This window comes from Euleptes europaea, chromosome 18, assembly GCF_029931775.1.
Source record: "Euleptes europaea isolate rEulEur1 chromosome 18, rEulEur1.hap1, whole genome shotgun sequence".
Lineage (NCBI taxonomy): Eukaryota > Metazoa > Chordata > Lepidosauria > Squamata > Sphaerodactylidae > Euleptes > Euleptes europaea.
Window position 1 is genome coordinate 14,509,489 of NC_079329.1, and position 27,511 is coordinate 14,536,999.

Consider the following 27,511-nt stretch of genomic DNA (forward strand, 5'->3'; position numbering starts at 1 on the left):
ATCACCTACTTGCCTAGTCCCTTTAACTGGAGATGCCGGGGATCGAACCTGGGACCTTCTGCATGCCAAGCAGACACTCTACCACTGAACCACAGCCCCCCCTCACAAATCTCCCCTTCCAGTATCCGATGAAGGGAGCTTTGACTCTCAAAAGCTTATACCCCCCCCCAAAAAAAAAATCTGTTTGGTCTCAAAGGTGCTACTGGACTTGAATCTACATCCTCTTCCAGGATTCTCTAGCCTGTAATGGGGGGGGGCGGGCTTGACAGATTGATTCCTACCCTCTCTTCCCCTTTAACTAACTTGCAATGGCTCTCAATTTTCTGACTCTGGAACCTCTTCAGGCCTTATTGGGCTGTTTTTCTTCTGGGCTGTTCCTAATTTACAAAGCCACATTATGTTCCATCGCTGAGAGTCCCCCTACCTTGGCTACTGGTGGCCCCGTTGTCCAGCATTCATCATCCACACTGGGGCATCCACTTTACAATTAGATATCGAGAGAATATGCACTGCTCGACCTTCATCACAGAACCCAGGGTGGTCCACATGACGGCATCCTGTTTTATCCCCCACAACCTTGTGGTTTAGGTTAGGACGAGGGGCAGTGACTGACCTCCATGAACTTTGTCACTCGAACAGGGATTTGAATCCAGGTCTCGCTAGGCACAGACCAACAACGCTATCCATTACACACCCCAGACTGGCTGGCCTGAAGTGGTCCTCCTGATTCAAGGGCCTCGAGCTGCCAAGGTGATGGGCCGGCTTTCTGAAGGACTGGACAGCTGCAAGATATTTGCTACAAAGGAGTTTCTTAATCCAGCAAAAGGGAGAGTTTGTAATCGACGCTGTCATAGCTCTGCTATCAGGGGGTTGTGTGTGTGAGAGAGAAACCCCGTGACGACTTAACCGAGTGATCCCACAGGGTTCAAGGATTCCAAGTTTCCTTTCCGTCGTCATCGATGGATTCCCAAGATTCCTCGATGTTTGGGGAAACTACAGAGTTCTGGGTGAGGACGGAGGGACATAACCTCAGATGGAACTGGAGCGCGTGACCTGTGAGGGTGCTTGTCCAGGCCTCGGTGACAATGAAGGCTCCGTCACACCATCAATCCTCTCAGCTCAGCTTTTGTGGTTTCCACAGTCGCCTGTGGGATTGGCACCTTGGACTGAGGTAACCCCATCTCTTTGCGGAGAGGCCCTGGAAAAGGACGATAAGCCAAAACCTGGGTGGGGAAACTGACCTCATCAGCTGCCGCTCCTGGAGAAGCAAGGTGAACCAAGGACAGGACAGCAAGCCCCCCCCCCCCCAAGGTCGTCCTCCCAGCCAGAGCCCCAAATGTCTGGGGGAGCGCATGCGCGAGATGAATAATCGATTCCAATTATGGGTCAAAGCCAATGCACTCCCAACTGCGGCAGCACAAGACCAGGGTCTCCCCACTACCCCAAAATGCTGAAAGTAGATTATTTACCAATGTATTTGGCTGTATAATTCAGGTATGATGTCTACTACTGGGTCTAGTGTGTTTCTAGTTCTAACCCTGCAATAGTGGCATTCAGAGGGGCGCGCACACAAAAACTGAGACGCTCAAATACACTTCTGGTGGTGTGGGTAAAAAAACCTATGACACTGGGTGGAGTGATGGGAGATTGGCCTCCAGCATTCTCAGGGAGAAGAGGCACGGCAGCTGAGAGCCAGAAGCTACGGATTCTGTCCTCACATCTCATCTCTCTTCCTTCACCTTACTTCTCACGTCCTTAGGAATTCAGGAGCCCACGGACATCGGATGGAAGAGGTGTACTTTGCTTCCACTGCAGGGAGGCCTTGCTTATCGATCCTTCCCCCTCCCTCGCCGCAACCTTGGCATGTGGTCCCAAAGTCCCCGTCTCCCTCCTGGAGGCCCCCCCTTTCTCCGGCTCTCCCCTTTCTCCCCCCCCCACCCTTTCCATTCTCTCTTGTGGCCGCTGACTTTGCCAATCTTGAAAGGTTGCAACGGTAACCGGAGCCCAGGAGGGATGCAGCTGCTGGGCTCGTTATTGGGCCCAGGGAACTCAACACCCTCTCTTTGCGGCACATACAATTCACGGGTTTCCCAAGCCGGCTGGTTGCATAACCTGACCCTGATCCCTCTGCAAACGGACTCCCTGCTCATTCCTGTTCTGAATGACTCGGCCTCAGGGACCTTACCCTGAGCTAGGGTTGCCAGCTCCAGGGTGGGAAATACCTGGAGATTTCTGGGGCGGAGTCTGAGGAGGGTGGGGTTTGGGGAGGGGAGGGACTTCAAGGCCATAGAGTCCAGTTGCCAAAGCAACCATTTTCTCCTGGCAAACTGATCTCTATCGGCTGGAGATCAGTTGTAATAGCAAGAGATCTCCAGCTAGTTCCCTGGGGGTTGCAACCTGCAAAATAAACACAAAATACCCTATGCTGAACAAACTAATACTACATAAATGTATCAGCACGCAGGCTCACAATATCAAACTACCCAAGAAGTACATGCACTGCTGTAAATAATAACAGTCACGCAGCAGAACTAGTAACTGCAAACTCTACATTGCATAACCACACATGCAAATCAATTGTAATCCGCGGTGAAAGGAAATAACTTTAAGTGGCAATACTCAAGTGTAAGAGTCAAACGACGGGCAAATAGTCTGTGTGAACACCTTGGCGAACAGGAAGAAGTGGACGTGGAACTCGTGGTCTAGATTCTCCAACACGTTTCGCTATGGCTTCCTCAGCCTTCAAAAACCACTTCTCAATGCCCACAAGGGTTCATGTCTTCATACTACAGTCACCGTGTAGTCCGTGATTATTTCAGTTTCAGCCTAAGAGAGCTTTCTACAGTGGGAACAAAAGACGATGCTCTGAGGCTGCTGCTCCGCTTTGCTTTAAAAGAATATCATGGAGAGAACACTTGCCTTTAATTCCTCTTTGCAACAGAAAGGAAGTTTCTCTATTTTAAAAATAAGTAACTGCTGGAAGAGAAAGTACAGAAGAAGGGGGCCTGCTTAACTGAAAGGCAATGAAAGCTCAAAGCCAAATAGTACCAGAAAGTGTCTTATTGGAAAACAGGTGTTGAAAGCTTCCAGCATTTTCATAGAATCATAGAATCATAGAGTTGGAAGGACCACCAGGGTCATCAAGTCCAACCCCCTGCACAATGCAGGGAATTCACAATATTCCTCCCCCACCACACCCCCAGTGACCAGAAGATGGCCGAGATGCCCTCCCTCTCATCATCTGCCTAAGGTCACAGAATCCGCATTGCTGACAGCCATCTAACCTCTTTTAAAAAACCTCCAGGGAAGGAGAGCTTACCATCTCTCGAGGAAGCCTGTTCCCCTGAGGAACCGCTCTGACTGTTAGAAAATTCTTCCTAATGTCTAGACGGAAACTCTTTTGATTTAATTTCAACCCGTTGGTTCTGGTCCGACCTTCTGGGGCAACAGAAAACAACTCCGCACTCTCCTCTATATGACAGCCCTTCAAGTACTTGAACATGGTTATCATATCCCCTCTCAGTCTTCTTCTCTTCAGGCTAAACATACCCAGCTCCTTCGACCTTTCCTCGTAGGACTTGGTCTCCAGACCCCTCACCATCTTTGTTGCCCTCCTTTGGACACGTTCCAGCTTTTCTACATCCTTCTTAAATTGTGGTGCCTAAAACTGAACACAATACTCTAGGTGAGGTCTAACCAGAGCAGAGTAAAGCGATACCATCACTTCGTGTGATCTGGATACTAGGCAATGCATTTTGAATTTTTCTGTTCTTCCTTGGCAGAAATTCTGCACATGTTATACAACAGCTGCTTTCTCCAAATCTAGCTGATCTCATTTTCTTTCTGCAGGGCGGCGCCGTCCTAGTTTTCCTCGCTGAACTACTCAATCGATAGCCCGTTTTGCAAACAGTATAGGATAGATAAAGATAGATCTGGGGCAGACAAGATTTATGGGGAAACAAATAAAGATAATGTGACCAATCCCTGGTCTCTCCAGTTAAAAGATCTTTTAGATGGCAGGTGCTGAGAAAGACCGTTCTTTCTGCCTGAGACCTAGGGCACTTTCACACATCCTGAATGATGCACTTTCAATCCACTTTCAATGCACTTTAACAATAGTTTGCAAGTGAGCTTTGCAGTTTCACAGTAAAATCCGGCTGCAAAGTGCATTGAAAGTGGATTGAAAGTGCATTATTCAGCATGTATGAAAGCACCCCTAGAAAGCCACAGCGAATAGACAATACTGAGATAGGTTAGTGGTCTGATGTGGTATAAGGCAGCTTCATATGTTCAAGATGACAAAGGCTACGGAATAATCTCTGGATTAATTAAAGTCAGCAGGGCATCACGATGCACAGCCAAGGGATCCCAAAGGAGACAGCTGCACAAACCTCAGAGGCATTAATTATTATATTTGAGAACTCATGGAGAACTGGCATAGTTCCAAAGCAAACAAGAAGCACTAATATGCATGTACATATTGGAAGAGGGCACAGAAGAAGGATCGGCAATGGAAGTACAGATTGGGGAACAATACATATTCTATTGAAGTTGACAGATTAAGGAAGAGCATGAATACTCCCCCTTATGGATTGGGGCAAAACAATGGCCGTTTATGCAGGGCTGTTTCCCCCGCGATCACCCCCGCCGACTGCTCCGGTGCTTTGTTTTGATTATGCATGCCTTTCCCGACCGTCAGCGGTCACCTCGCTCTACGCACGATCCGGAATCCGGAAAAAGCGGGCAAAACGCATGGAAACGTGCGGAGAGAGCGAGGCAACCTTTGACGTTCAGGAAACACCTGCATAATCAAAACGAAGCACCGGAGCAGTCGGCAGGGGTGACTGCGGGGAAACAGCCCTGCATAAATGGCCAACGTGTGACTGAAAAAGTAATGCCCATTTAATTAAGGTGTCATGTACTAGGTAGTCCCCTGTGCAAGCACCGGGTCATTACTGACCCATGGGGTGATGTCACATCATGACAGTTATTACTAGGCAGACTATGTTTACAGGGTGGTTTGCCATTGCCTTCCTCAGGTACTGTGTAATAGTTACTGAATATTTCATGTTCTGAATACTTTTTAGCCTAAACCCTGACATCATGAATTTGAGAGGGGAGTGGATATGTTCATAGAGGAGAGGGCTATTCATGGCTACTAGTCAAAATGATTACTAGTCATGATGCGTACCTATTCTCTCCAGGACCAGAGGAGCATGCCTATTATATTAGGTGCTGTGGAACATAGACAGGATAATGCTGCAGTTGTTCTTGTTTCTCCTGGGCACTCCTGGACCACTCCCCCACTCCATCCCCCTAGGGCTGGCTGCCCCTAAATGAACTCTGGACAATGGTTTCCCATGGATATTTCTGGACTTGAAATCTGGGGCAAGCCCTAGGGATGCCGCTTCTATCTTGTCTGAGACTTTACACCTGCTGGCACAGCCACGGATGGGGATCACGTGTGCTGCACTCAGATTGTTTAAGCTAGGAGCAGTTTTGGGTGTTATCCCAAATACAACAATAGTCTACTGTCAACCAGCCTGGCCTCTTCCAAACAAAGCTGGCTAGAAATGATTGGGTGTGGTTCCGTGAAGTAACATAAAAAGGGTTGCCAACTTCCAGGTACTAGCTGGAGATCTCCTGCTAATTCAACTGATCTCCAGCCGATAGAGATCAGTTCCCCTGGAGAAAATGGCCGCTTTGGCCATTGGACTCTATGGCATTGAAGTCCCTCCTCTCCCCAAACCCTGCCCTCCTCAGGCTCCGCCCCAAAAACCTGCCACCGGTGGCGAAGAGGGACTTGGCCACCCTAAACATAAAGCATCCCTATTAAAGGAACAGCTTGGCTTCCCAACCTCTCTCCTTTCATAGAAAGATTTGTGGAGACAGTCACAATCTATTTGACGTGGCCCTGTCTCAGTATCAGTACTGTAGCCCTGTGTGAGAGCCAGTGTGGCATAGTGGTTAATAGCGGCGGGACTCTAATCTGGAGAACCGGGTTCGATCCCCCGCTCCTGCACATGAATCCTGCTGGGTGACCTTGGGTCAGTCACAGTCCTCTCAGAACTCTCTCAGCCCATGGGGAGGCAGGCCATGGCAAACCACCTCCGAACGCCTCTTGCCTTGAAAACCCTACAGGGTCGCCATAAGTCAGCTGTGACTTGACAGCACTCGACACAGAACTGTACTGTAGCACTGATGTTGTCCAGTTGGATGCTTTGGACTCAGCGCCTGACACTTTGCTGGTTTTCGGTCTGGTTTGCTGGTTGTAGTTCAAAGAACAAAACTCACCCCTAACTTACTTGGTATTATCAAATTTAAAGGTAAGACAGAGAGAGCCTTTAATAGATAAATCCTGGAGAAATCTGCCGCTAAGCGTTTGGAATAGGCAAAGTCTTGTTAGAACTGTTTAGTCCAGACTGTCTAATTGGATGTGGAAGTAAAACATCCTATTACACAGCGGCACCTTAAACACTAATGTTTATTCCAATATGAGAGTTTGTGAGACAGAGCTCACTTCTTCAGATTCTCTTGAAAGCTCCTACTGGGATAAATGTTGTTAGTATTTAAGGTGCCACTGGGATCTTTTTTTTTTTTTTTTAATATACAGTAGAGTAGACAAAGATAACCCACTGGAATCTCCATAGTAATGGTCTAGGAATTTTCCTATGTCTTTATGGTATTTACAATAGAGATTTGTGGAAATTCACGAAGCATCACCTGGGAGTGACGTCACATCTTCCCCTTAAAATCTTCAGGCATTTGCCAAGGCAGTGCTGGCCACCCCAGCCCCTGAAAACAAACAGGCTGCCACATTTTGCACCAGCGGAAGTTTCCAAATTGTCTTCAGGAAGGGCAGCCCACATATAGTGCATTTGAGTAAGGAGAGTACTGGCTTCCCCAAATATATCTCATTCCATTTTTACCCTGGGTAAACTCTGAACCTCAGAAGTACGTAGCGTCCATAGCACACAACTCCTGCTGTCACAGTCACAACAATAGCATATTGCTATGTTATGTGAACTTCTAGTTCACTCACACGCTGTAAAAAGATGGACTTGCTAAAACAGGATTAAAAATGAAGACCAGATTAACTCTGATGCTAAGTATTTTATTGAGTAGGCACCCAGCCAAGCAGGACTTCCCAGTTGTGGTTGAATTATCCGGAGTTCCCCAGTGTGGAAAGGGCCCGGCTTGCTCCTGGCACGGGCTTCTTGGACATTCCCCACATTTCGAAACGTGATGTCTCTCTATCCTTATTGCCAGAGGTGGCCAAGTTCCCAGCCAGAAGCGAAATGAGTGATATTATTTGCCTGACCAGGCCGGAGCAGGGTACTGCAGACGATTTTCATGGGGAGAAACCGAGATTTGGTACTCTGCCGTTGTGGCTATATTCCTGTGAAAATATAAATGAGGGTAAGTGAAATTGGTGGATCCAGAAGTGGACCGCTTATTTATTTAACATTTAAATCCTGTTTTTATCTTACACTGGGGACTCCAAGCAACTTACAAAGCATAATGCACAAACAATACAAACGTAAATGACATTAAACAATCCAATGGTGGTTGATTATTTGGGTGTTCGTCCCAGCCATGAAGCTGGCAATAGTGTGTCCATTCCTACAGGAACCTACTCTGGACAGGGCAGGAAAATACCTGGATATTTGGGGGGCAGAGTCTGAGGAGGGTGGGGTTCGGGGAGGGACTTCAGTGGGGTATGATGCTATAGAGTCCGCCTTCCAAAGCGGCCATTTTAGCCAGGTGAACTGATGCCAGGAGATCTCCAGCCACCACATGGAGGTTTAAAGAGATCCACAACAGCACTTACAACTATAATAATAAAGTAAGAATTTTATAATGTGAAAAAGGTTCAAAAAAGTGAATATATATATATACATGAATACAATAGGGTACAATAAGATACAAATTATCAAAAGAATCCAGCACAGATGGAAATTCAATTGAAGGATATAAGCATCCTGTAAGGCAGGTAAGTCAATATATATTGTCCACAATATGTTGTTATTTCTTCTCTGTATATGACAAGCTGGATGGTAAACAGCGATGGCGAAGCCACAACGAGGAAATATCAGGATGTGTCGTCTAGATCAAAAGTCTTTGGTCCTGTTTGAGACTTTATTTATTATGACTATTATGAATTCTCTTAGATACATGTAGCTGATGAAGCCAAGTGCGAAACGTGCTTTTGATCTAGACGACACATCCTGATATTTCCTCGTTGTGGCTTTGCCATCGCTGTTTACCGTCCAGCTTGTCATATACAGAGAAGAAATAACAACATATTGTGGACAATATATATTGACTTACCTGCCTGTGCTGGATTCTTTTGATAATTTGTATCTTATTGTACCCTATTGTATTCATGTATATATATTCACTTTTTTGCACCTTTTTCACTTTATAAAATTCTTACTTTATTATTATAGTTGTAAGTGCTGTTGTGGATCTCTTCCATTACCATTGCAGCACTGAGCCTTGTTTGTCTCCAGGTTTACCACATGGAGGTTAGCAACCCTAAGTGTGACCCTACTCATTCTCATGGATTTTGACGCCATCAATCATCGTATGCTTCTGGACCACCTTCTGGGGTTCAGGCGCTGTTCTGTGGTGGTTTTGGTCCTATCTCAAAGATAGGCTTGGGGGCGTGGTGCTGAGACACGGATGCTCCACGCCTTGGCCTTCGACCTCCCACAAGGTTCTCTCTTGTTCCTCATACTTTTCAACATCTACAAAAAGCCTTTGGGAGAGGTCATTGGCCAATTGGGCTGAGTTTAGGGATGCCAACCTCCGGCTTGAAGAGATCTTTGGAAAGGAACCTTCGGGTCTAGTGTAGATATTACCCATTGGGTCTTTTGAATTGTCTTTCATGATTGTACAGCTGGTGAAGCCCATAGCAAAACGTGGTCACATGATCTAGACGACACATCCTTGGAACCTTTGTGGATTTCTTGGAGTTCTGTTCTCAGTTCTTCAGTTATTTCCTATGGGAAAATACAAACATTTGTCTGTTTTTTTCATGACTTTTTGTCAAAACCTTGCTTATTTGTGAATGGACATTGCATTTCATGTCAATTTCATCATGAAGTATTAGCTGTTACCTTAGTTGCTACTTTGTGCATTTTGATGTATATATTGTCTGTGTTTTTGTGTTTGTTTTTGTATTTTTGTATCTTTGCATTTTTGACACTATTACAATCACTGTCACTAATTGTTTATTGTGCTGTCTCTTATCTTGATAACCTCCGGGTGGTGGCTGGAGATCTCCCCTATTACAATTGATCTCCAGGCCTCCCCACTCCCACTGCAGTCCAAAAGCCTAATCTTTTTATTTTATTTATTGATCTGGAAAATCTCTATCTCATTTTGCTACCAACTCAAGACAGCATACAAAATATGGCTTAAAAGAAGAAGAAGAGTTGGTTTTTATACCATGATTTTCTCTACCTTAAGCGGCTTACAATCAATCACCTTCCCTCCCCCTCCCCACAACAGACACCTTGTGAGGTAGGTGAGGCTGGCAGAGTTCTGAGAGAACTGTGACTAGCCCAAGGTCACCCAGCAAGCCTCATGTGGAGGAGCGGGGAATCAAACCTAGTTCTCCAGATTAGAGTCCACTGCTGCTAACCACTACACCACGCTGGCTCTCAAAAGCATAAACAAAAGTAGGGTTGCCAGGCCCCTCTTCGCCACCGGCGGGAGGTTTTTGGGCAGGGCCTGAGGAGGGCGGGGTTTGGGGAGGGGAGGGACTTCTATGTCAGAGAGTCCAATTGCCAAAGCAGCCATTTTCTCCAGGTGAACTGATCTCTATCAGCTGGAGATCAGTTGTAATAGCAGGAGCTCTCCAGCTAGTACCTGGAGGTTGGCAACCCTATAAAAAAGCCCTAATCTTTATTCCATGGCCCTCCCCAATCTCCTTCCCTGCAAGCTTCCATCCCTTCTGAAGACAGCTTAAAGGGCTTTACCATGGTCCTGATGGAATGATAGATTATTGAGGAGGAAGATGAGATCTGGAGAGCCGTCAAGCTGAGGTACTGAATCCATAAAACTGCCTTAGCCTGGGTCAGACCCTTGGTCTATCATGGGCACTACCACTGGCAGTAGGTGTCCAGTGAGGGCTGCCAACCTCCAGGTACTAGCTGGAGATCTCCTGCTATTACGACTGATCTCCAGCCAATAGAGATCAGTTCACCTGGAGTAATTGGACTCTATGGCATTGTCCCTCCCTTCTAGGGTTGCCAACCTCCAGGTAGTGGCTAGAGATCTCCCGCTATTACAACTGATCTCCAGCCGATAGAGATATAGAGATAGAGATAGAATTCACCTGGAGAAAATAGCCGCTTTGGCAATGGGACTCTGTGGCATTGAAATCCCTCCCCTCCCCAAACCCCACCCTCCTCAGGCTCCTCCCCAAAAACCTTCTGCTGGTGGCAAAGAGGAACCTGGCAACCCTAGCTACAGGGTCTTTGGTAGAGGCCTTTCAATTCACTGAATTCCTGATCCTTTTAACTGGAGATGCTGGGGATTGAACCTGGGACCTTCAGCGTGCTTAGAAAGTGCTCTGCCATCAAGCCACACATACACACAGGCACCAGGCTGGAAGCTGAACTGAACGGAGCTGCTTGTAAAGTAAGGATGGAGTGAGGGTTCAGCATCAGGTTAAAGCCAAGAATGTCACTGCAGCAGCCATCAAGTAACCCTATCTTCCTCTCTACTGCCCCCCAAACCACTACACATGCAAGGATTCGGTATCTGTGGGCCAGAGGATTTAATGTTCCCATCAGGAAGAGAGTCCTGAGGAATCACATGTCTTTTGGGGGCAGGGGCGGCAAGCAAAGGGTGGTTCAGAGAGCGGGGCAGCCAAACAGAAATCTCTTGAGGCAAAACCACCTTCCGTTGCCCAGCTGTTCCCCATCCCTGACAAAAGGCTGCGAGATGTCATCGTCAGAAGACAGAAGGGGTTCGCGCATACCTGGGCTCAAGCAGGGGTGTGGGAGAACACGCTTTGATGAGACTGGGAGGTCCAGAGGGGCCCAGCCTGTCTGCAAACCCTTTTCCATCATATGGTCTGTTTATGACAATTCCAGAAACAAAACAGACTGTGGAAGGAGCTGGGTATGTTTAGCCTGAAGAAGGGAAGACTGAGAGGAGATATAATAACCATCTTCAAGTACTTGAAGGGCTGTCATATAGAGGATGATGCCGACTTGTTTTCTGTTGCCCCAAAAGGTCGGACCAGAACCAACGGGTTGAAATTAAACCAAAAAGGTTTCCGTCTAGACATTAGGAAGAAAGGAAGAAAGGTTCCTTCCAATGTGGTGGGGAATCGTAACCTCTGTGGACAGCAGAGGTCAAGAACCTGGTCTGCAAAACAACGTTTCTGCTCCTCTCCAAAACTTAACTTCTGTTTTCGCTCCTCTCTGAGTCTTAACCTCTGTGGACAGCAGAGGTTACAAACCTGGTCTGCAAAACAAAGTTTCCGCTCCTCTCCGATTCTGCCTCCTTCCAGCTGGATAAATAGCAGAGACCCCACCCCCACCCCCCAAACTCCTCTTCACACTCTCCAAGCAAGTCCACAGAAGACAGGACCCAATCATCACCTCTTGACTTGATGAGTTGACGGAGCTCCTTCTGTCTGTCACCTTCAGGTACTCCTCCGAAAGAAGCTGTCACTTTCACACATATGTCAAACCTCAAAAAAATGACGTTTGCCATGCTCAAGGAATCCGCATTCCGATCCAGCCCTCTCTTCCCGGACTGCCTTCCCAGAAATTCAGCCTGAACTTGGGAATTGGCTCTGAGCCTCTCCTTCAGACTGTGATACCTTTTCTGCTTGGACAAGCCAAACTATTACACAAGCTTTGTGGAAGCTTTCATGGTCTTCAGGACTCTTCATCAGGCTGACAAAAAGCTCTCAGGAAACTCTAAAGTTTGCTCCCTGCTTGGTATTTTGGTCAGTCCTCATAAAAAAAAAAGTTTTACACAGACTGTAGTTTTTGGAATTTTTCTACAGACCAATATGGCTACTAACAGCCTTTTTTAGGCAGCTAACACTTCTTCCCCGTGGCGCAGTGGTAAGCTGCAGTACTGCAGTCCAAGCTCTGCTCACGACCTGAGTTCGATCCCAACGGAGGTTGGTTTCAGGTAGCCGGCTCAAGGTTGACTCAGCCTTCCATCCTTCCAAGGTCGGTAAAATGAGCACCCAGAGTGCTTGGGGGTAAAGGGAAGATGACTGGGGAAGGCACTGGCAAACTACCCCGTAAACACAGCCAGCCTAGTAAACGACAGGATGTGACGTTACCCCATGGATCAGGAATGACCTAGTGCTGGCACAGGGGACCTTTACCTTTACTTTTTAACACTTCTTCCTCCCCCAGGCCACAAAGCCAGGGCATAATATGTCATCAGAACACATCTCACCATGATACTCTGTAAAACCTAAACACTTTGAAGAATTGTCTGCCATTTTTATGGTTCCCGGAAGGCTGATTTCCATGCCCAGATATTGGCCAAGAAAACTAGGACTTATTCTATTCTATTTGTGTAAATATTTATATGCTGCTTTTTTCTCCAATGGGAATCCAAAGTAACTTACATCATTATTCCCTCCTCTGTTATATCCACACAACGATCCGGTGAGGTAGATTGGACTGAGAAAGCATGACCGGCCCAAGGTCACTCAGTCAACTTCCATGATAGTTATTTGAGATCCAGCTTCTTGTTTCGTACTTGAGCGTTGTATGCCGTTGGTACCCACCCCCACAGGCAAGCGCCTTTGCCCCTTTTCATTTTGTGCTTTAGTGTTTTTAATAATTTCATATTAAGAAGAAGACTTTTTATACCCCGCTTTTCCCTACCAAAAGGAGTCTCAAAGCAGCTTACAATCACCTTCCCCTCTCCACAACAGATACCTTGTGAGGTAGGTGAGGCCGAGAGAGTTCTGAGAGAACGGTGACTAGCCCAAGGTCACCCAGCAGGCTACATGCGGAGCAGTGGGGAATCTAATCTGGTTCTCCAGATCCGAGACTGCCGCTCACGTGGAGGAGCGGGGAATCAAACCCAGTTCTCCAGATTAGAATCCGCTGGTCTTAACCATTACACCATGCTGGCTCTCAAGACACCTCAACAGCCTTCTGGATGACAGCAGGGCTTAGCAATAACTTAAGTAATAACATCCCTCCCCTGCAATACTCAAATGTCTTTAAATACTTCAATTTCAATACTTCAATACTTCAATACCACATGAAGTTTTCAGCTTGTAAGATATCAAGTTGTGATTTCAGCAACCAGAAAGTCATCTATGTAACTGGTGGATTCAGCCTGTTATCAGCTATTACAACTGATCTCCAGCCGATAGAGATCAGTTCACCTGGAGAAAATGGCTGCTTTGGCCATTGGACTCTATGGCATTGAAGTCCCCTCTCCAAACCCCACTCTCCTCAGGCTCCACCCCTAAAACCTCCCATTGGTTGCCAAGAGGGGCCTGGCAGCCCTACAGTGATCTCATCTCTGGGAAAGAGCTTTCTTTCAGTTCAAGGCTGTTGTTCTGAGAGGACAGATCAGCTATTTGGGGCAGAGCGTGATAAAGGGTTGAAAGAACCGGCAATCACCTGATTCACCTGTGGCTGCCTGAATTAATAATTATATTGGTATGGAAGCAGAGGCAAGGGAACTGGGCAAGGAAGAGGACAGCAAAAGTCAAAATCAAAATCGTAGAAAGTTCAAGAAGAAGGCACTTCCTAAAATATACTGGGTTTGATGCAAATGTTTCTGTTCTGCTGATAACGGGGCCTTCCTCTGCTGGAAAAGGCAACTTCCTTGCAGCAGAGAAAGGCTCCATAGTTAGTGGAACAGAACTGTTGGATCTGGCCGGTAGATTGTGAACATGCAGACAGGAAGCTTTTACATAATGGCAGTGCTTTGTAAACTTTAGGTGCCTTTAGAAGTATTGGCTGATTATTCTAAAAAAGAAACGCTGGACAAACACTGATGCAAATCCTACGGAAAGTTGGTCATAGAATCATAGAGTTGGAAGGGACCACCAGGGTCATCTAGTCCAACCCCCTTCATAATGCAGGAAATTCCAAACTACCTCCCCCCCACACCCCAGTGACCCCTACTCCATGCCCAGAAGATGGCCAAGATGCCCTCCCTCTCATGAACTGCCTAAGGTAATAGAATCAGCATTGCTGACAGATGGCCATCTAGCCTCTGCTTAAAAACCTCCAGGGAAGGAGGGCTCACCACCTCCCGAGGAAGCCTGTTCCACTGAGGAACCGCTCTAACTGTTAGGAAAAAAACAGTTACTTGTTTTGGTCAGTCCTTGATCATGGGTAATTCTTCCAACATCATCAGCTGAATGGGAAGGAAATGCAGTCACTCCAAACCCTTTCTGTTGCAAATTCTGCAGACAGTAAAAACACTGAAAACGACACTGTCGATATGCATTTGAAAGTACATGACAATCTTCCCATTATTTCCCTTTTAACTGCCGCATTAACTCACCATTGAGCTGAGTTTACTCAGTCCTCTAATTCACAGCTCTTGTTTAAGAAGCGTAGACACCAAACCTCCCCACTTTAAATTTTTTCCTACATAGGATATGCGTTCTTGATGTCCAGAGTAAACGTTTATTAGGTTTTTATCCCATCCATTCTTCAAGGAGTTCTGTGTTATGTATGTGGCCCTTTCCCTCTTTTTATGGTCAAATATTATCAACTTTGAAATAGGAACCTTGACCTTTAGCAATCACTTACCTTTGTTATTCAGTCTTAGGATTGGTGGGGCACACAGTCCACCCCAGAAGGAACCTTAGACCCTAGTCCTAGGATTGTTTGCTCCCCTGATTTAAACCAGAGAATCTCACAATTACTTGGGTCTAAACATAGTACTGACCTTAATAACACATTATTAAACTCTTCTAAGCTCCAAGAAACAATTCATTTCTATGACTGTTTAATTCTATTTGTGACCCATTCATTACACCAGCAAGTCAGTGGGCCAACTGCTAATTATGCAAACCACAAACTTAAACTTTCCTAGTTTGATAGGGAATGCATAGAATTAAAATTTAAAATTCAATTGATCAGAATTTTCGCAACTCTTCCGCCACTCAATTGCCAGAGGAATATAGTACTCTTAAACGTCAATTATCTCCTTATTAATATAAAGAAGCAGGCATTTATCAATGTATGTGGCCCTTTCTCTCCATTTTACCCTCACAACACTGAGAGGATAATTGGCTCACAACCCAGTGAGATTCATGTCAAGGTAGGGGTTTGAACCTGTCCTGTCCCTCCGTAAACCACTACCCTACACACCGTAGGCCACTGAATGCCACTTGCTGGAGGACAAAACTGGGGTAGTGATGGAGCCTTTATGTTCAACTTATGGGGTTGCCACCCTCCAGGTGGTAGAAAAAGCCTCAATAGCACTAATGACTCAATGGATTCAACATCAAAACATGTATATGTATAATAATATACTGAAGCAATTGTGTAAAAGTATATATGTGATTAAAGAATCTTAATGAAACTAGTTTGAGTGCAAGTCTACATTATTATAATGAACATAAAACTATTCAAGGTCATTCATGAACGTACAGTAACAGACTAATCGACAATGATAGTCATTAATGGAACATCAAAAATGAATCTAAAGCGAATAGCAAAGTGAATGGCGAGAGGGGAATCCAGTAAAATCCCATTTCAAGGCAAATATCTTCAGTCACGGCAGAAAATCATCTGTCCAGTGTAAGTCTTCAAACGGACAGCATGTTAGCTAGTCTATGTTCAGAGACAGTACACCTATGCCCCCAAACCATAGGATCTCTTCGGCTGTGAAGTTCCCTGGCTCATTTGTAGGGTTGCCAACCTCCAGGTGGTGGCTGGAGATCTCTTGCTATTGCAACTGATCTCCAGGTGGCAAAGATCAGTTCCCCTGGAGAAAATGGCCTCTTTGGAAGGTGGACTATGGCACTATACCCCAGTGAAGTTCTTCCCCTCCCCAAACCTCACCTCAGGCTCCGCCCCCAAATCTCCAGGTATTTTCCCAACCTGTTGCTGACAACCCCAGTCATTTGGTTGGTTGTTGTCAGAGACTGTATACTGAGGAGAAAGAAAGAAAGAAAGAAAGAAAGAAAGAAAGAAAGAAAGAAAGAAAGAAAGAAAGAAAGAAAGAAAGAAAGAAAGAAAGAAAGAAAGAAAGAAAGATTGCTGCAGACTGATTTGGTACATACATTGATTCAGATATTGTGTAATATTGCAAGTGTGTAAATGAGAAAGTCATGACAGATTGATTTAGTAACAAATATGCGGATGAGGGCAACCCAGTCCTCTGCATATCTTCATAATAGACAAGACAAGTGACAGAAATAACCCCTAAATCTGTTAGAGACAGGAGGGGGAGGCTGGAGTGAGATCTCTTGCAAGGAACAGGCAAGGATTTGAGTGACACATGGGTCTGCGGCCACCCGGCCTCCTCTCCCCCCGCCAAGCCAACCATCCTCCTGGCTTCTCCCTCTCAAGTCAGCAAAAATACCTTCTCTCCGCAGAAGGCCATATGCGAGTTGGTGGCCGAGGTGATGTCAGCGGCAGTCACCCAATGGGGACCCACGGACACTGTCCGAGGATCTGGGCCCCGGGCTGCCTCATAAGGACGCGTGCCAGCCCCAGAGCTCGGTGAAGGCTTCTGTACGAGGACGGGTCGTCTGGGCTTCCACCGTTGGATACCGTGTGCCGAGGACCATGGTCTGCTGAGAATCCGGAGGAACTCCAAGGGGCACGAGTTTCACTCCGTTGACCGCACAGCCAGGGGTGCAGCAGGAGCAGGCCACGCCGGAGGAAGTGGGGGAGCATTTTAAGCACAGCAACGGGGCAGCTGTGGTAGGGCAGAAATGGAGAACGCCCATGCCAAGACAGCGGAGGAGTGCCTGGCCTACTTTGGGGTGAGCGAGCATACAGGCCTCTCTCAGGAGCAGGTGAAGAAGAGTCTGGAAAAATATGGACACAACGGTGAGTACCCATCAAAGCCAAGGGCATCTTGGTACCCAGGTGGCTAGATGCCAGGATGCAAAGAGGGTGGGGAATGGAGGGGCATAGACCCGAGAACCAAAAAGGACAACAGAAAGCCCGATCCTGCGAGAGATGGACAGGTGAACGGGCATATGGATTGTGGATTCCCAAGGATGGATGGATACAAGGCTGGGGAAAGGGAGGAAAGGGGGGATTCAGGGCAGGGTTGAGAAGAATGGTGAAGTCATTGATCGAAGGAAGGATGGGAAGGGACATCGAGAATGAGTTCAGTGGGATTTTGAAGCTGGAGATGGAAGGTGAACAGGGATGGAGGCAGAAGCGAAGCCAAAGAGAGAACATTGCAGATAGCAAAGGGGGGAGGTGGTAGCCAGGCTGGGGACAGGGCAGCTGCTGCTTTGCTAAGAATAACCCAGTAATTCCCTTTGGTATGAACCAGATATCAAAATTGCTGATGGGCAACTTGTAGGAGCAGCCGGGAGGTCGCAGGGGGTGGGTGTGGGTGGAGTGGGAGGTGTAGATGTTCCAGGGCTGCAAGGCGCAGGGAAGATCAGAGAGAGGAACGTGGGTGTAGCAGCAAAATTCAGGGATGTGGCGCTGGTGGCATATCGCGCGGGTATCATTGTGGGCTGGTTTGGCAGCATCCTGTCGAGGATGTCTGCAAGTGAGCAGCAGAGACACGGTAGTTTCCTCCTCTTTCTCCTTACATGCTGTTTTCCGAGATCCTCTCGCTTCTCGGAAAGGAAATGCGGGGAACGCTCAGGTCCTGGCGTCCCCAGTAGAATCATAGCAAAGAGATGATGTGGATATGTACCTAGGTGAGATATCTTGAGGGTACCACTGGTAGTAACCTACACCAGCTCACAACTCCACAGTTTCCTTGGGGAATCCTACCAACAAGGACTCCTTACCCTCACTTTAATTCTGGCATAGTAGCTCTTACCCAACGGCTTCTTTCAAAGCATTGTTCTTTCCTTATCTTTCACCTCTGTTGGCGCCCTCTCATTCTCAGGCCACAGCTGTGCCCCAAGTCCATTTTATAACCTTATCTGTGTAACCTCAAGCTCGGCCCTGGGCCTTAATTCCACAGATGTGGTTCTGATCCCAGATATTAACCCCGATCTCTGTCTGAGAAGCCCTCCTTGTTGCTAACTTAAATCACAGCTTCAAAATGAGACTTTCCCTCTCTCTATCTTTGCCTGGCAGTGGCAGCCCCATCTGCAAAGTCCTAATAACCATGACTCTAACCAGCTCCTCTCTCTCTCTCTCTCTCTCTCTCTCTCTCTCTCTCTCTCTCTCTCTCTCTCTCTCTCTCTCTCTCTCTCTCCATGCTGTCTCTGAACCCCACAGAACTCCCAGCTGAAGAAGGTAAGACCTTGATCCATCCTAGGAAACACCATTATATTTATCTGAGGCGGTTGGGGGTCAGTTCTCTCTGCTGAATTTTGTATACTGAAGATGAGGGCTGTCACATCTCTGGGCTTGAGAGGAAGTTTCGGGGTTTCAATCTTCTACTCTGGGTCTTGAAGGAAAGAGGAAACAGTGGACCCAGATCAAGGGGGCAGGCTATCTTCTGAAAGCTTTCGCCATTCACTGTACCACGTTCACGACCTGGTGCCACCCTCTGACCCAGATGGCAATACTAGGCCCTGCCCTTATCCCACTGACCAGGAACCCTCCCTTAACCTCCCAGGCTTAACCTCCTGCATCTCAGAGCAGGGCTGCCCTCTACACCCCAATTCTCTGCCCAGTAGGGTTCCCAACCTCCAGGTACTGGAGATCACCTGCTATTACAACTGATCTCCAGTCGATAGAGATCAGTTCACCTGGAGAAAATGGCTGCATTGGCAATTGAACTCTATGGCATTGAGGTCCCTCCCCTCCCCACACCCCGCCCTCCTCAGGCTCAGCCCCCAAAACCTCCTGCCGGTTGCAAAGAGGGACCTGACAACCCTACTGCCCAGACACACCTAAAACATAAAATGAAAGTAAATCTCTTACATTGTCTGGTTCCACCGCCCTACACACACTCATACTAGGGACCCTGGAATGAGCTCTGTCTGAGAAGACCCTGATAATTCTATGCTATATAGGGTTGCCAGGTCCGTCTCCACAACCGGCAGGAGATTTTTGGGGCAGAGCCTGAAGAGGGCGGGGTTTGGGGAGGTCAATGGCCAAAGCGGCCATTTTTCTCCAGGTGATCTGATCTCTATCGGCTGGAGATCAGTTGAATTAGCAGGAGATCTCCTGCTACTGCCTGGCAGTTGGCAACCCTAATGCTATAGTGTTAGGGGGTTAGGTAGGGTTGCCAGGTCCTCCTTGATCACTGGTGAGAGATGGGGGGTAGGGTTTCCAGATCCAGGTTGGGCAACTCCTGGAGATTTGGGGATGGAGCCTGGGGTGGAAAGGAACCTCACTAGGGTACAATTACCATAGGGTCCACCTTCTAAAGCATCCATTTTCTCCAGGGGAACTGATCTCTGTAGTCTGAAGATGACCTGCAATTCCGGGGGGATCACTAGATCTCACCTGGAGGCTGGCAGATGCTGTGGCAGTTATGTTGGTCAGCCATGCGGATGTTGAGATACTTGGGAGGAAGAAGTTGAATCACTGGAACCTCTCACAGAGAAAAAAAACAAACTGGCTGGTGGGAATGATTTGGAGCCGAGAAGGGATGAAGACTTCTTAGCACTTCTCTGCGCCAAGTGCCCCTCCTAGCGAAAAGAGCTGTCAGACTACCTGTGTTTTCGAGGCCCTTGAAGGACAGGGTTGGATACCTGGTTTTTCTGCTTAAAAGCTACCTCTGTGTCCAACTTTTGAGGCATATATATGATTCTGGATGCAGCCATTCCCCCTTCTGTCGCCCTTTCTCCTGAGCTCCTTTCTCAGAAACCAGGGAGGGCGGCGTGAGTTTTTGCCCCCATTTCCTGCCTCCTCTGAGCCTTTAATGCCACCGTTTTTCACTCGTCAGGCAAAACCATTTGGGAACTGGTGGTAGAACAATTTGAAGACTTGCTTGTGAGAATCCTCCTGCTGGCCGCCTGCATCTCCTTTGTAAGTGATCTTGGCTTTGTGTGTGTAGAATTGGTGTTTCCAGTGTTGAGCTGAAGAGAGTCCGTGAAATATCCCAGCAATGGGGAGACGAGACAAGCAGTTTGGGGGTACACGGAGAGCTCCCATAGGCTGAGACCAACAGGTTGCCTAGTGGGTCAAAGGTCAGCATACAGTATGCCAATAACTTTTAGTATTAAGCATCCATACAATGTTTTCGGTGTCTGCATACATTAACTTGTAATTCTTACAACACTCTTTTAAAGTAGGCCATTATTTTAATCCTTATATACCAGATGTGAGGCTGAGGTGGTGTGGCTCACTCAAGGCCACCAAATAGGTTCATGTTGGAGGTGAGACCGAAACAAGGGAAACCAATCACAACCCATTAGAACACAAGAACATAAGAAAAGCCATCAAGCCCAGCAGTCTGTTCACACAGTGACCAACCAGGTGCCTCTAGGAAGCCCCCAAACAAGACGACTCCAGCAGCACAATCCTGCCTGTGTTCCACACCACCCAAGATAATAGGCATGCTCCTCTGATCCTGGAGAGAATAGGTATGCGTCATGACCATTCCCTTAGCGGCCACTGTGCTATAATGGATGCCCCAGTTGCTGGGATTACACTGCTTTCTTCTGGTCTGTACTGGGAGATTTTGCACTATAGTATCATGAGACAACAAGAGTCACTGGAAAAGACAGTCATGCTAGGAAAAGTTGAGGGCAGCAGGAAAAGCGGAAGACCCAACAAGAGATGGACTGATTCAATAAAGGAAACCACAGCCCTCAATTTTCAAGATCTGAGCAAGGCTGTCAAAGATAGGACATTTTGGAGGACTTTCATTCATACGGTTGCCATGAGTCGGAAGCGACTTGATGGCACTTAACACATACCCACACAAACAGGGGACTGAAATAAACCACATCAACAAACCTCTTCATTCTTAATTAGAGGAGCTTATTCGAGTCAGGGCTGAGCTCCGAAACAGTGTAAATGGCAGGGGTTGGCCCTGTTACATGTGAAGTGATATGAAAGAAGAGAAAGCCTCTGAGCTTCTGCAGAGGGACTTTACTTCTCACTGCTTATCACAGCCCACATCTGACCTAAGCAGGGTTGCCAGATCCAGTCTGGAAAACTCCTGGAGATTTGGGGATGCAGCCTGGGGAAATATCAATAACAATGCCACAGAGTCCACCCTCCAAAGCACTGATTTTCTCCAGAGGAACTGATCTCTGTAGTCTGGAGATGAGGTGTAATTCCAGGGGATCCCCAGGTCCCACCTGGAGGCTGGCATCTCTAGGCCTAAGGGGTCAGTTCTGGGTTAGCTTTGCAAGCAAGCTTGAAAACCCCCAGGGCTAGTCTGTATCAGAGCAAGTCCCTTCAAAAACAAAGAGGAATTAGACGTATTTTCTCATATTGGTAAGGGCAGATCTGTTTGGGAAACCAACAACCCATCCTAAGCTTTCCCATAGTACCAGTGCAGTTTGTTACTGGTCTGTCTCCAGACACTGGCATGTCTTTTGAATATGCCAGAATAACTTGGATACACTGGCGTAGTGCTTAGTCACCATCCTAAGCCCATTTGTGCTGGGGCTTAGGACGGGACTAGGGGGTTCACATTGTCCCTGGAGTTCATTGGCCAGCAGCAAGTCCCTGTGTCTTAGCCTAACATCTCACACAGTGGGTGTGAGGCTAAAAATTCTCTGTTCAGAGCTCACTGCAGAAACAGTGGCACATAACTCAAACGGTGCCTATACAGCCGAATGCGCAAATCAGGCTGTCACTGTGGTTTTCTCTCCCGCAACTTGGACCGGGTTTTCCTGTGCCTTTCAGCACATTTGACAAATAGACAGGCTATTGAAGTGAGCGCTGATTCAGTGGTCTACCTTCACCTCCACTCTATTAGGGTTACCGCACTTTGTATTCCCAGCGATGTATTAAGAAATATTGTCGAAGGCTTTCACGGTCAGAGTTCATCGGTTCTTGTAGGTTATCCGGGCTGTATGACCGTGGTCTTGAAAGAAAATACCAAGACCACAGTCACACAGCCCGGATAACCTACAAGAACCGATGTATTAAGAGTTTGAAAATGTTATAAAAAACATCGCTTTAAAAGGGTTTTTGGATACCACGGCTTATAAATGGTTGGAAGACGTCTTCACAGCTAAAGGGGCCAAACAAAGTGCGAACAGTATTTTTCATAACGTTTTCAAACTCTTAATACATCGCTGGGAATACAAGTTTGGTAACCCCCATTCTTCAGGTGGATTCTGCATCTTGTCTGTTAAAAGAAACGTCACTATTTAAATGTTTTTGTTCCCTTGTTCCTTACACCCACAAAAAGCACCACTGGTTTTTTAAAATGTTGAAAAACTGCTTTGGGAAGAACAAGGAGGCAGGTGGAGAGTTAGTGACATTGCCTGTTGTTGGCCAATCGGGGCTATGCACAGCCAGATTTTTATTGTAAATGCACAGAGCTCTGTCTAGGTGGGTATCAAAATTAAGTGGGGTGAGCACGCTTCCACTGGAGGCTCACTGCTCAAATTGTGAAAATCTGTATGCATCCCTAATGAATAACTAAACTGGTGACTGTCGTATCTTGATATGGGGACCATTTTAAGAACATAAAAACATAAGAAAAGCCAAGCTGGATCAAACCAAGGCCCATCCAGTCCAGCAGTCTGCTCACTCGGGGGCCAACCAGGTGCCTCTAGGAAGCCCCCAAACAAGACGGTTGCAGCAGCATTCTCCTGCCTGTGCTCCACAGCACCTAATATAATAGGCATGCTCCTCTGATCCTGGAGAGCTGGCTTGTCCAACCATGCGGCCCAGGATGGCTATGAATGTGGCCCAATACAAAATCATAAACTTACTTAAAACGTTATGAGTTTTTTTTTTTTTTTTGTAACTTGATTGCACGGTTCTTCCAATGTGGCCCAGGGAAGCCAAAGGATTGGACACCCCTGCCGTAGAGAATAGGTATGCATCATGATTAGTAGCCATTTTGACTAGTAGCCATGGATAGCAGGGAGCTCCACAATTTAACTCTGCATTGTGTTCTTCTGGAGAAGGAGTTCCCTCAGGTAAACGGGAAAGACTCCCCCAAATCTTGTCACTTTCGCCACAAAATCTGAGCGATGGCCACCCAAGCTTCTCTCGGCCTTCTGAGTCTCCCCCACAACCTGCCCGGGGGTCTTGTTCCTGACACTTGAGATGCAGCCTGTGTGGAGCATGATACCGAATCCTTGAGGAACCCACGGCCTGGCTCAGCAGCTCTAGGTCGCCGTAAAGGTCACGGTTAACAACCTGGTTCTCGTGTCGCCTAGGCCCTACTCCTCAGAAACGCCAGGAACGCTGGCGTCTTCTGGCCAAGGAGAAGGAGTGTGGCCAGACGCGTCAAGTGGCTTCCTCATTCATTATGCAGAGTGGGGGGGGGACGTGGTGTGTCCAGTTTGGGAGAAAGAGCGGACCCTTACAGAGGGTGATTGGCTTGTTGCCTTGAAGGCCAGGCTTATCGGAAATATGCAACAGGATTTTTAAATAAATAAATATCTATGATAGAAGGGATGCTGTATACACACACGGGGATGCACTGCAGTCAGAACAGGCCAGAAACAAGATCTAGTTTTCTTTCTATCATTAATTTTCTCTCTCTTCCTTGTATATACCTTGCAAATGAGCTCGACTCTTCACCCATTTCGAGGCACAACGAATCCTGACTTTCCAGTCAGATTCAGTTCTAGTGTTTATTTCCCTTCCTTTGGTCATTCCTGCAGCAAGTTTTTACAGCAGTAAATGAAACGTTTCATTTCCTCGCGACCGCACGTTCCCCCCTCCGTTTGGTACTGGAAGCATTTTGCAATCGTTTAACGTCCATGTTATCCATTGGCTTGGGGTTCAAGCATTGACCCTTTGCAAACATAATTAAACTTCTGCCAATTTAGGAGCATTTACATTCATGTCCATTTGCAATGTGGAGCTCTTGATTTCCAATGCGGTGGTGGCTATTTTAACTGCTTTCGGTTTCGAGCGGTGAATTTTTGAACCGGAAATTGGCAGAAGGAAATCAGTTAAGGAAATCAGTTGTGAGCCGCCCTGAGGTCGGTTTTGGCCAGGGAGTGAGGGCGGGGTATAAAACTAATAAATAAATAAGTAAATAAAAGTACTAGCAAATGCCTGGTGGTCTTAACTGCAGAGATCCCTAAATTGGCCCACAGATTTTACCTTGGCTTTACAAAATCAAATTGGTAGCAGCTAGGGTTGCCAACCTCCAGGTAGTAGCTGGAGATCTCCTTCTATTACAACTGATCTCCAGCCGACAGAGATCAGTTCACCTGGAGAAAAATGGCCGCTTTGGCAATTGGACTCTATGGCATTGAAGTCCCTCCCTTCCCCAAACCACGCCCTTCTCAGGCTCCGCCCCCCAAATCTCCCACCGATGGCGAAGAGGGACCTGGCAACCCTAGTAGCAGCTTTATAAAGCTATTTTCTGTGCTGTGAATCTAAGATACGAGTGTGGGATCCGTGTTGGTCCCACACCACCTCAGTAGCTGCACTAGCTGAAATATCCATTGTTGTGCGTTTGTGATTTACAAATCAGCACATACAGCTCCCTCTAGCACAAGCACACACATTTGCACAGACACACACGTCCCTTCCACATTCAGTGCTGGCTGTTGCATGCTTGCCCCTGACCCTCTCACAATCGCACAATATACATCCGCACATACACACACAGCGGCCAACCAGAGCCCTTTGCACGGTGCTGTTGGATTTCGTGAGATCTAGTTACAGGCTTCTGGAGCATATGGCAAGGGGCAGGCAGGGTTCAGCTGTTGGATTCCAAATGTCAAGAATCAAGAGGCGGACAGGATCTCAGGAGTGTGAGGGGAAAGGGGAAAGGCGGCTGAGCCAGGGCTGTGAAAAGAGGGAGAGGCGAGCTAGACTGGAACGAGATGGGGGCTGAGGAGTCTCCCCCCACACCCATGACCAAACCGTCATCTCTTCTCTCCGCTATTTAGAGATAAATAATTATAGAAGGGCGGCGGGCCTTTACCCTGGACAGGTGTGCGGCCTTACCCTCTGCTATGCTAGAGGGGAAATTTAAGAAGATACCCTGGGCGGAGAGATTCTGCCCCTGTAAATCAGGGGACTTAGAAACTGTTGAGCATGCCCTCCTGAATTGTAATTTTTACACATTACCCCGTTCTAAGTTTATTGAGAATCGGACCTGACAGGGCAGGAGAAAAGATCAAGATGCTCCTACAAGGGGATAATCCTTCAATCGCTCTACAGGTTGCGAAATTTTGCACGGCCGCAATGAAAATTCGTTGCCATAGAACAGTCTCTTAGCCCAATTGGCAGATGTATCTCGGCGGTTATTTCTCTTTTTAAGTGTTATAAGACTCGGACTGTAATTCTTTGTTTGTAAGAATATATTAGTCCATGTTTCTTGTTTTATCTGGCTAAGGGCTGTAAATAAACAATTCTTTCTTTCTTTCTTTCTTTCTTTCTTTCTTTCTTTCTTTCTTTCTTTCTTTCTTTCTTTCTTTCTTTCTTTCTTTCTTTCTTTCTTTCTTTCTCTTGGCAGGTGCTGGCCTGGTTTGAGGAAGGCGAGGAGACTGTCACAGCTTTTGTGGAACCATTTGTCATCTTGCTGATCCTGATTGCCAATGCCATCGTTGGAGTATGGCAGGTAAATACACAGATAAAAGAGCACCTGTGTAAGGGGTTCAGAGTGCATGGTGGTAGCCATATTTTACAGCTCTGGAATGGTCACCTTGTTACAAAGTCTGAAGGCTTTGTTGTGATCACCCTATTGCGAGGAGTCAAGAGAGGAGAGCTCTCACCTGGATGGGCCAGGCTAGCCTGATCTCATCAGATCTGGGAAGCTAAGCAGGGTCAGCCCTGGTTACTACTTGGATGGGAGACCATGGAGGAAGTCCAGGGTTGCTATGCAGAGGCAGGCAATGGCAAACCACCTCTGTCTCTTGCCTTGAAAACCCCAAGAGAGGTCGCCACCAGTCTGCTGCGACTTGAGGGCAAAAAGAGAGAGAGAGAGAAGGGGAAGGTCTTGAGCATAGGTGAGGGGCAGTGGTGGGGGCTGAGGCCGAAAAGAGACCTGGAAAATAGGATTTTAAAAACCTTAAAGAGCCAGCATGGTGTAGTGGTTAAGAGCGGTGGTTTGGAGCGGTGGACTCTGATTTGGAGAACCGGCTTTGATTCCCCACTCCTCCACATGAGCGGCGGAGGCTAATCTGGTGAACTGGATTTGTTTCCCCACTCCTACACATGAAGCCCCCTGGTTGACCTTGGGCTAGCCACAGCTCTCTCAGCTTCACCTACCTCTCAGGGTGTCTGTTGTGGGGAGGGGAAGGGAAGGTGGTTGTGAGCCGGTTTGAGTCTCCCTTAAATGGTAGAGAGAGTCGGCATATAAAAACCAACTCTTCTTCTTTTGGTTCTTGTAGGTTATCCGGGCTGTGTGACCGTGATCTTGGTTTTTTCTTTCCTGACGTTTCGCCAGCAGCTGTGGCAGGCATCTTCAGAGGAGTAACACTGAAGGACTGTCCTTCAGTGTTACTCCTCTGAAGATGCCTGCCACAGCTGCTGGCGAAACGTCAGGAAAGAAAAACCAAGACCACGGTCACACAGCCTGGATAACCTACAAGAACCAATGAACTCTGACCGTGAAAGCCTTCGACAATATCTTCTTCTTTTGTTTTTTACACGGAGAACTGCCACCTCTGAAACAGCCCACATTGCAGTATCCCTATCAATTTACTCACTTTTGGAAGAGGGAATGGGCAGTGAGGGAAGAGCGTCCTTATTACGGTGGCCTGGTTGTTCGGGGAAGGAAAGCGTTGGCGCCTAACTGACGGTGGTTTTTCTCCTCGCAGGAGAGGAATGCCGAGAATGCCATCGAGGCTCTGAAGGAGTACGAGCCGGAGATGGGCAAGGTGTATCGGTCCGACAGAAAGGCTGTGCAGAGAATAAAGGCCAGGGAGATGGTTCCTGGGGACATTGCGGAGGTGGCAGGTGAGTGCCCAGCCTGGGGGAAAGAGATGAAGTTAAATGTGGGGAGGTTCCTGTCTGAGGGAAGACTGGACATACAGACGGAGCGCCAGAGCCACGGAGATGCTGGGAAGTAGGATTGCCAGCTCAGGGTAGGGAAATTCCTAGATATTTGGAGCCTGGGGACCGCGGGGTTTGGGGAGTGGAGGGACTTCAGCATAGCGTTGCCAACCTCCAGGTGGCAACAGCATGAAGGCTCATAAAGAAGTCATACACATAAATCACTATAATATAATCTGATCAAATATGAATGATAGCAGCATCATGTAAGTAAACTTAAATATGCATAATAGCAGTAACCATCAAATGAAACTTAAAACATCCTCAAAAAACTA

The 27,511-nt window shown here is 47.2% G+C and overlaps 1 protein-coding gene across 1 annotated transcript in view; it reads left to right on the forward strand.

Moving 5' to 3' along the window:
- Window positions 1-16,655: 16,655 nt before the first annotated feature.
- ATP2A1 (ATPase sarcoplasmic/endoplasmic reticulum Ca2+ transporting 1) overlaps window positions 16,656-27,511 on the forward strand; it is a 51,178-nt gene continuing 40,322 nt past the window's right edge. The window contains exons 1-5 of the mRNA XM_056863845.1: window positions 16,656-17,033; window positions 18,402-18,419; window positions 20,023-20,105; window positions 25,696-25,800; window positions 27,002-27,140. Of these exons, the coding sequence (XP_056719823.1) occupies window positions 16,916-17,033; window positions 18,402-18,419; window positions 20,023-20,105; window positions 25,696-25,800; window positions 27,002-27,140 (463 nt within the window). The 5' untranslated portion in view covers window positions 16,656-16,915. The remainder of the gene's footprint in view (window positions 17,034-18,401; window positions 18,420-20,022; window positions 20,106-25,695; window positions 25,801-27,001; window positions 27,141-27,511) is intronic.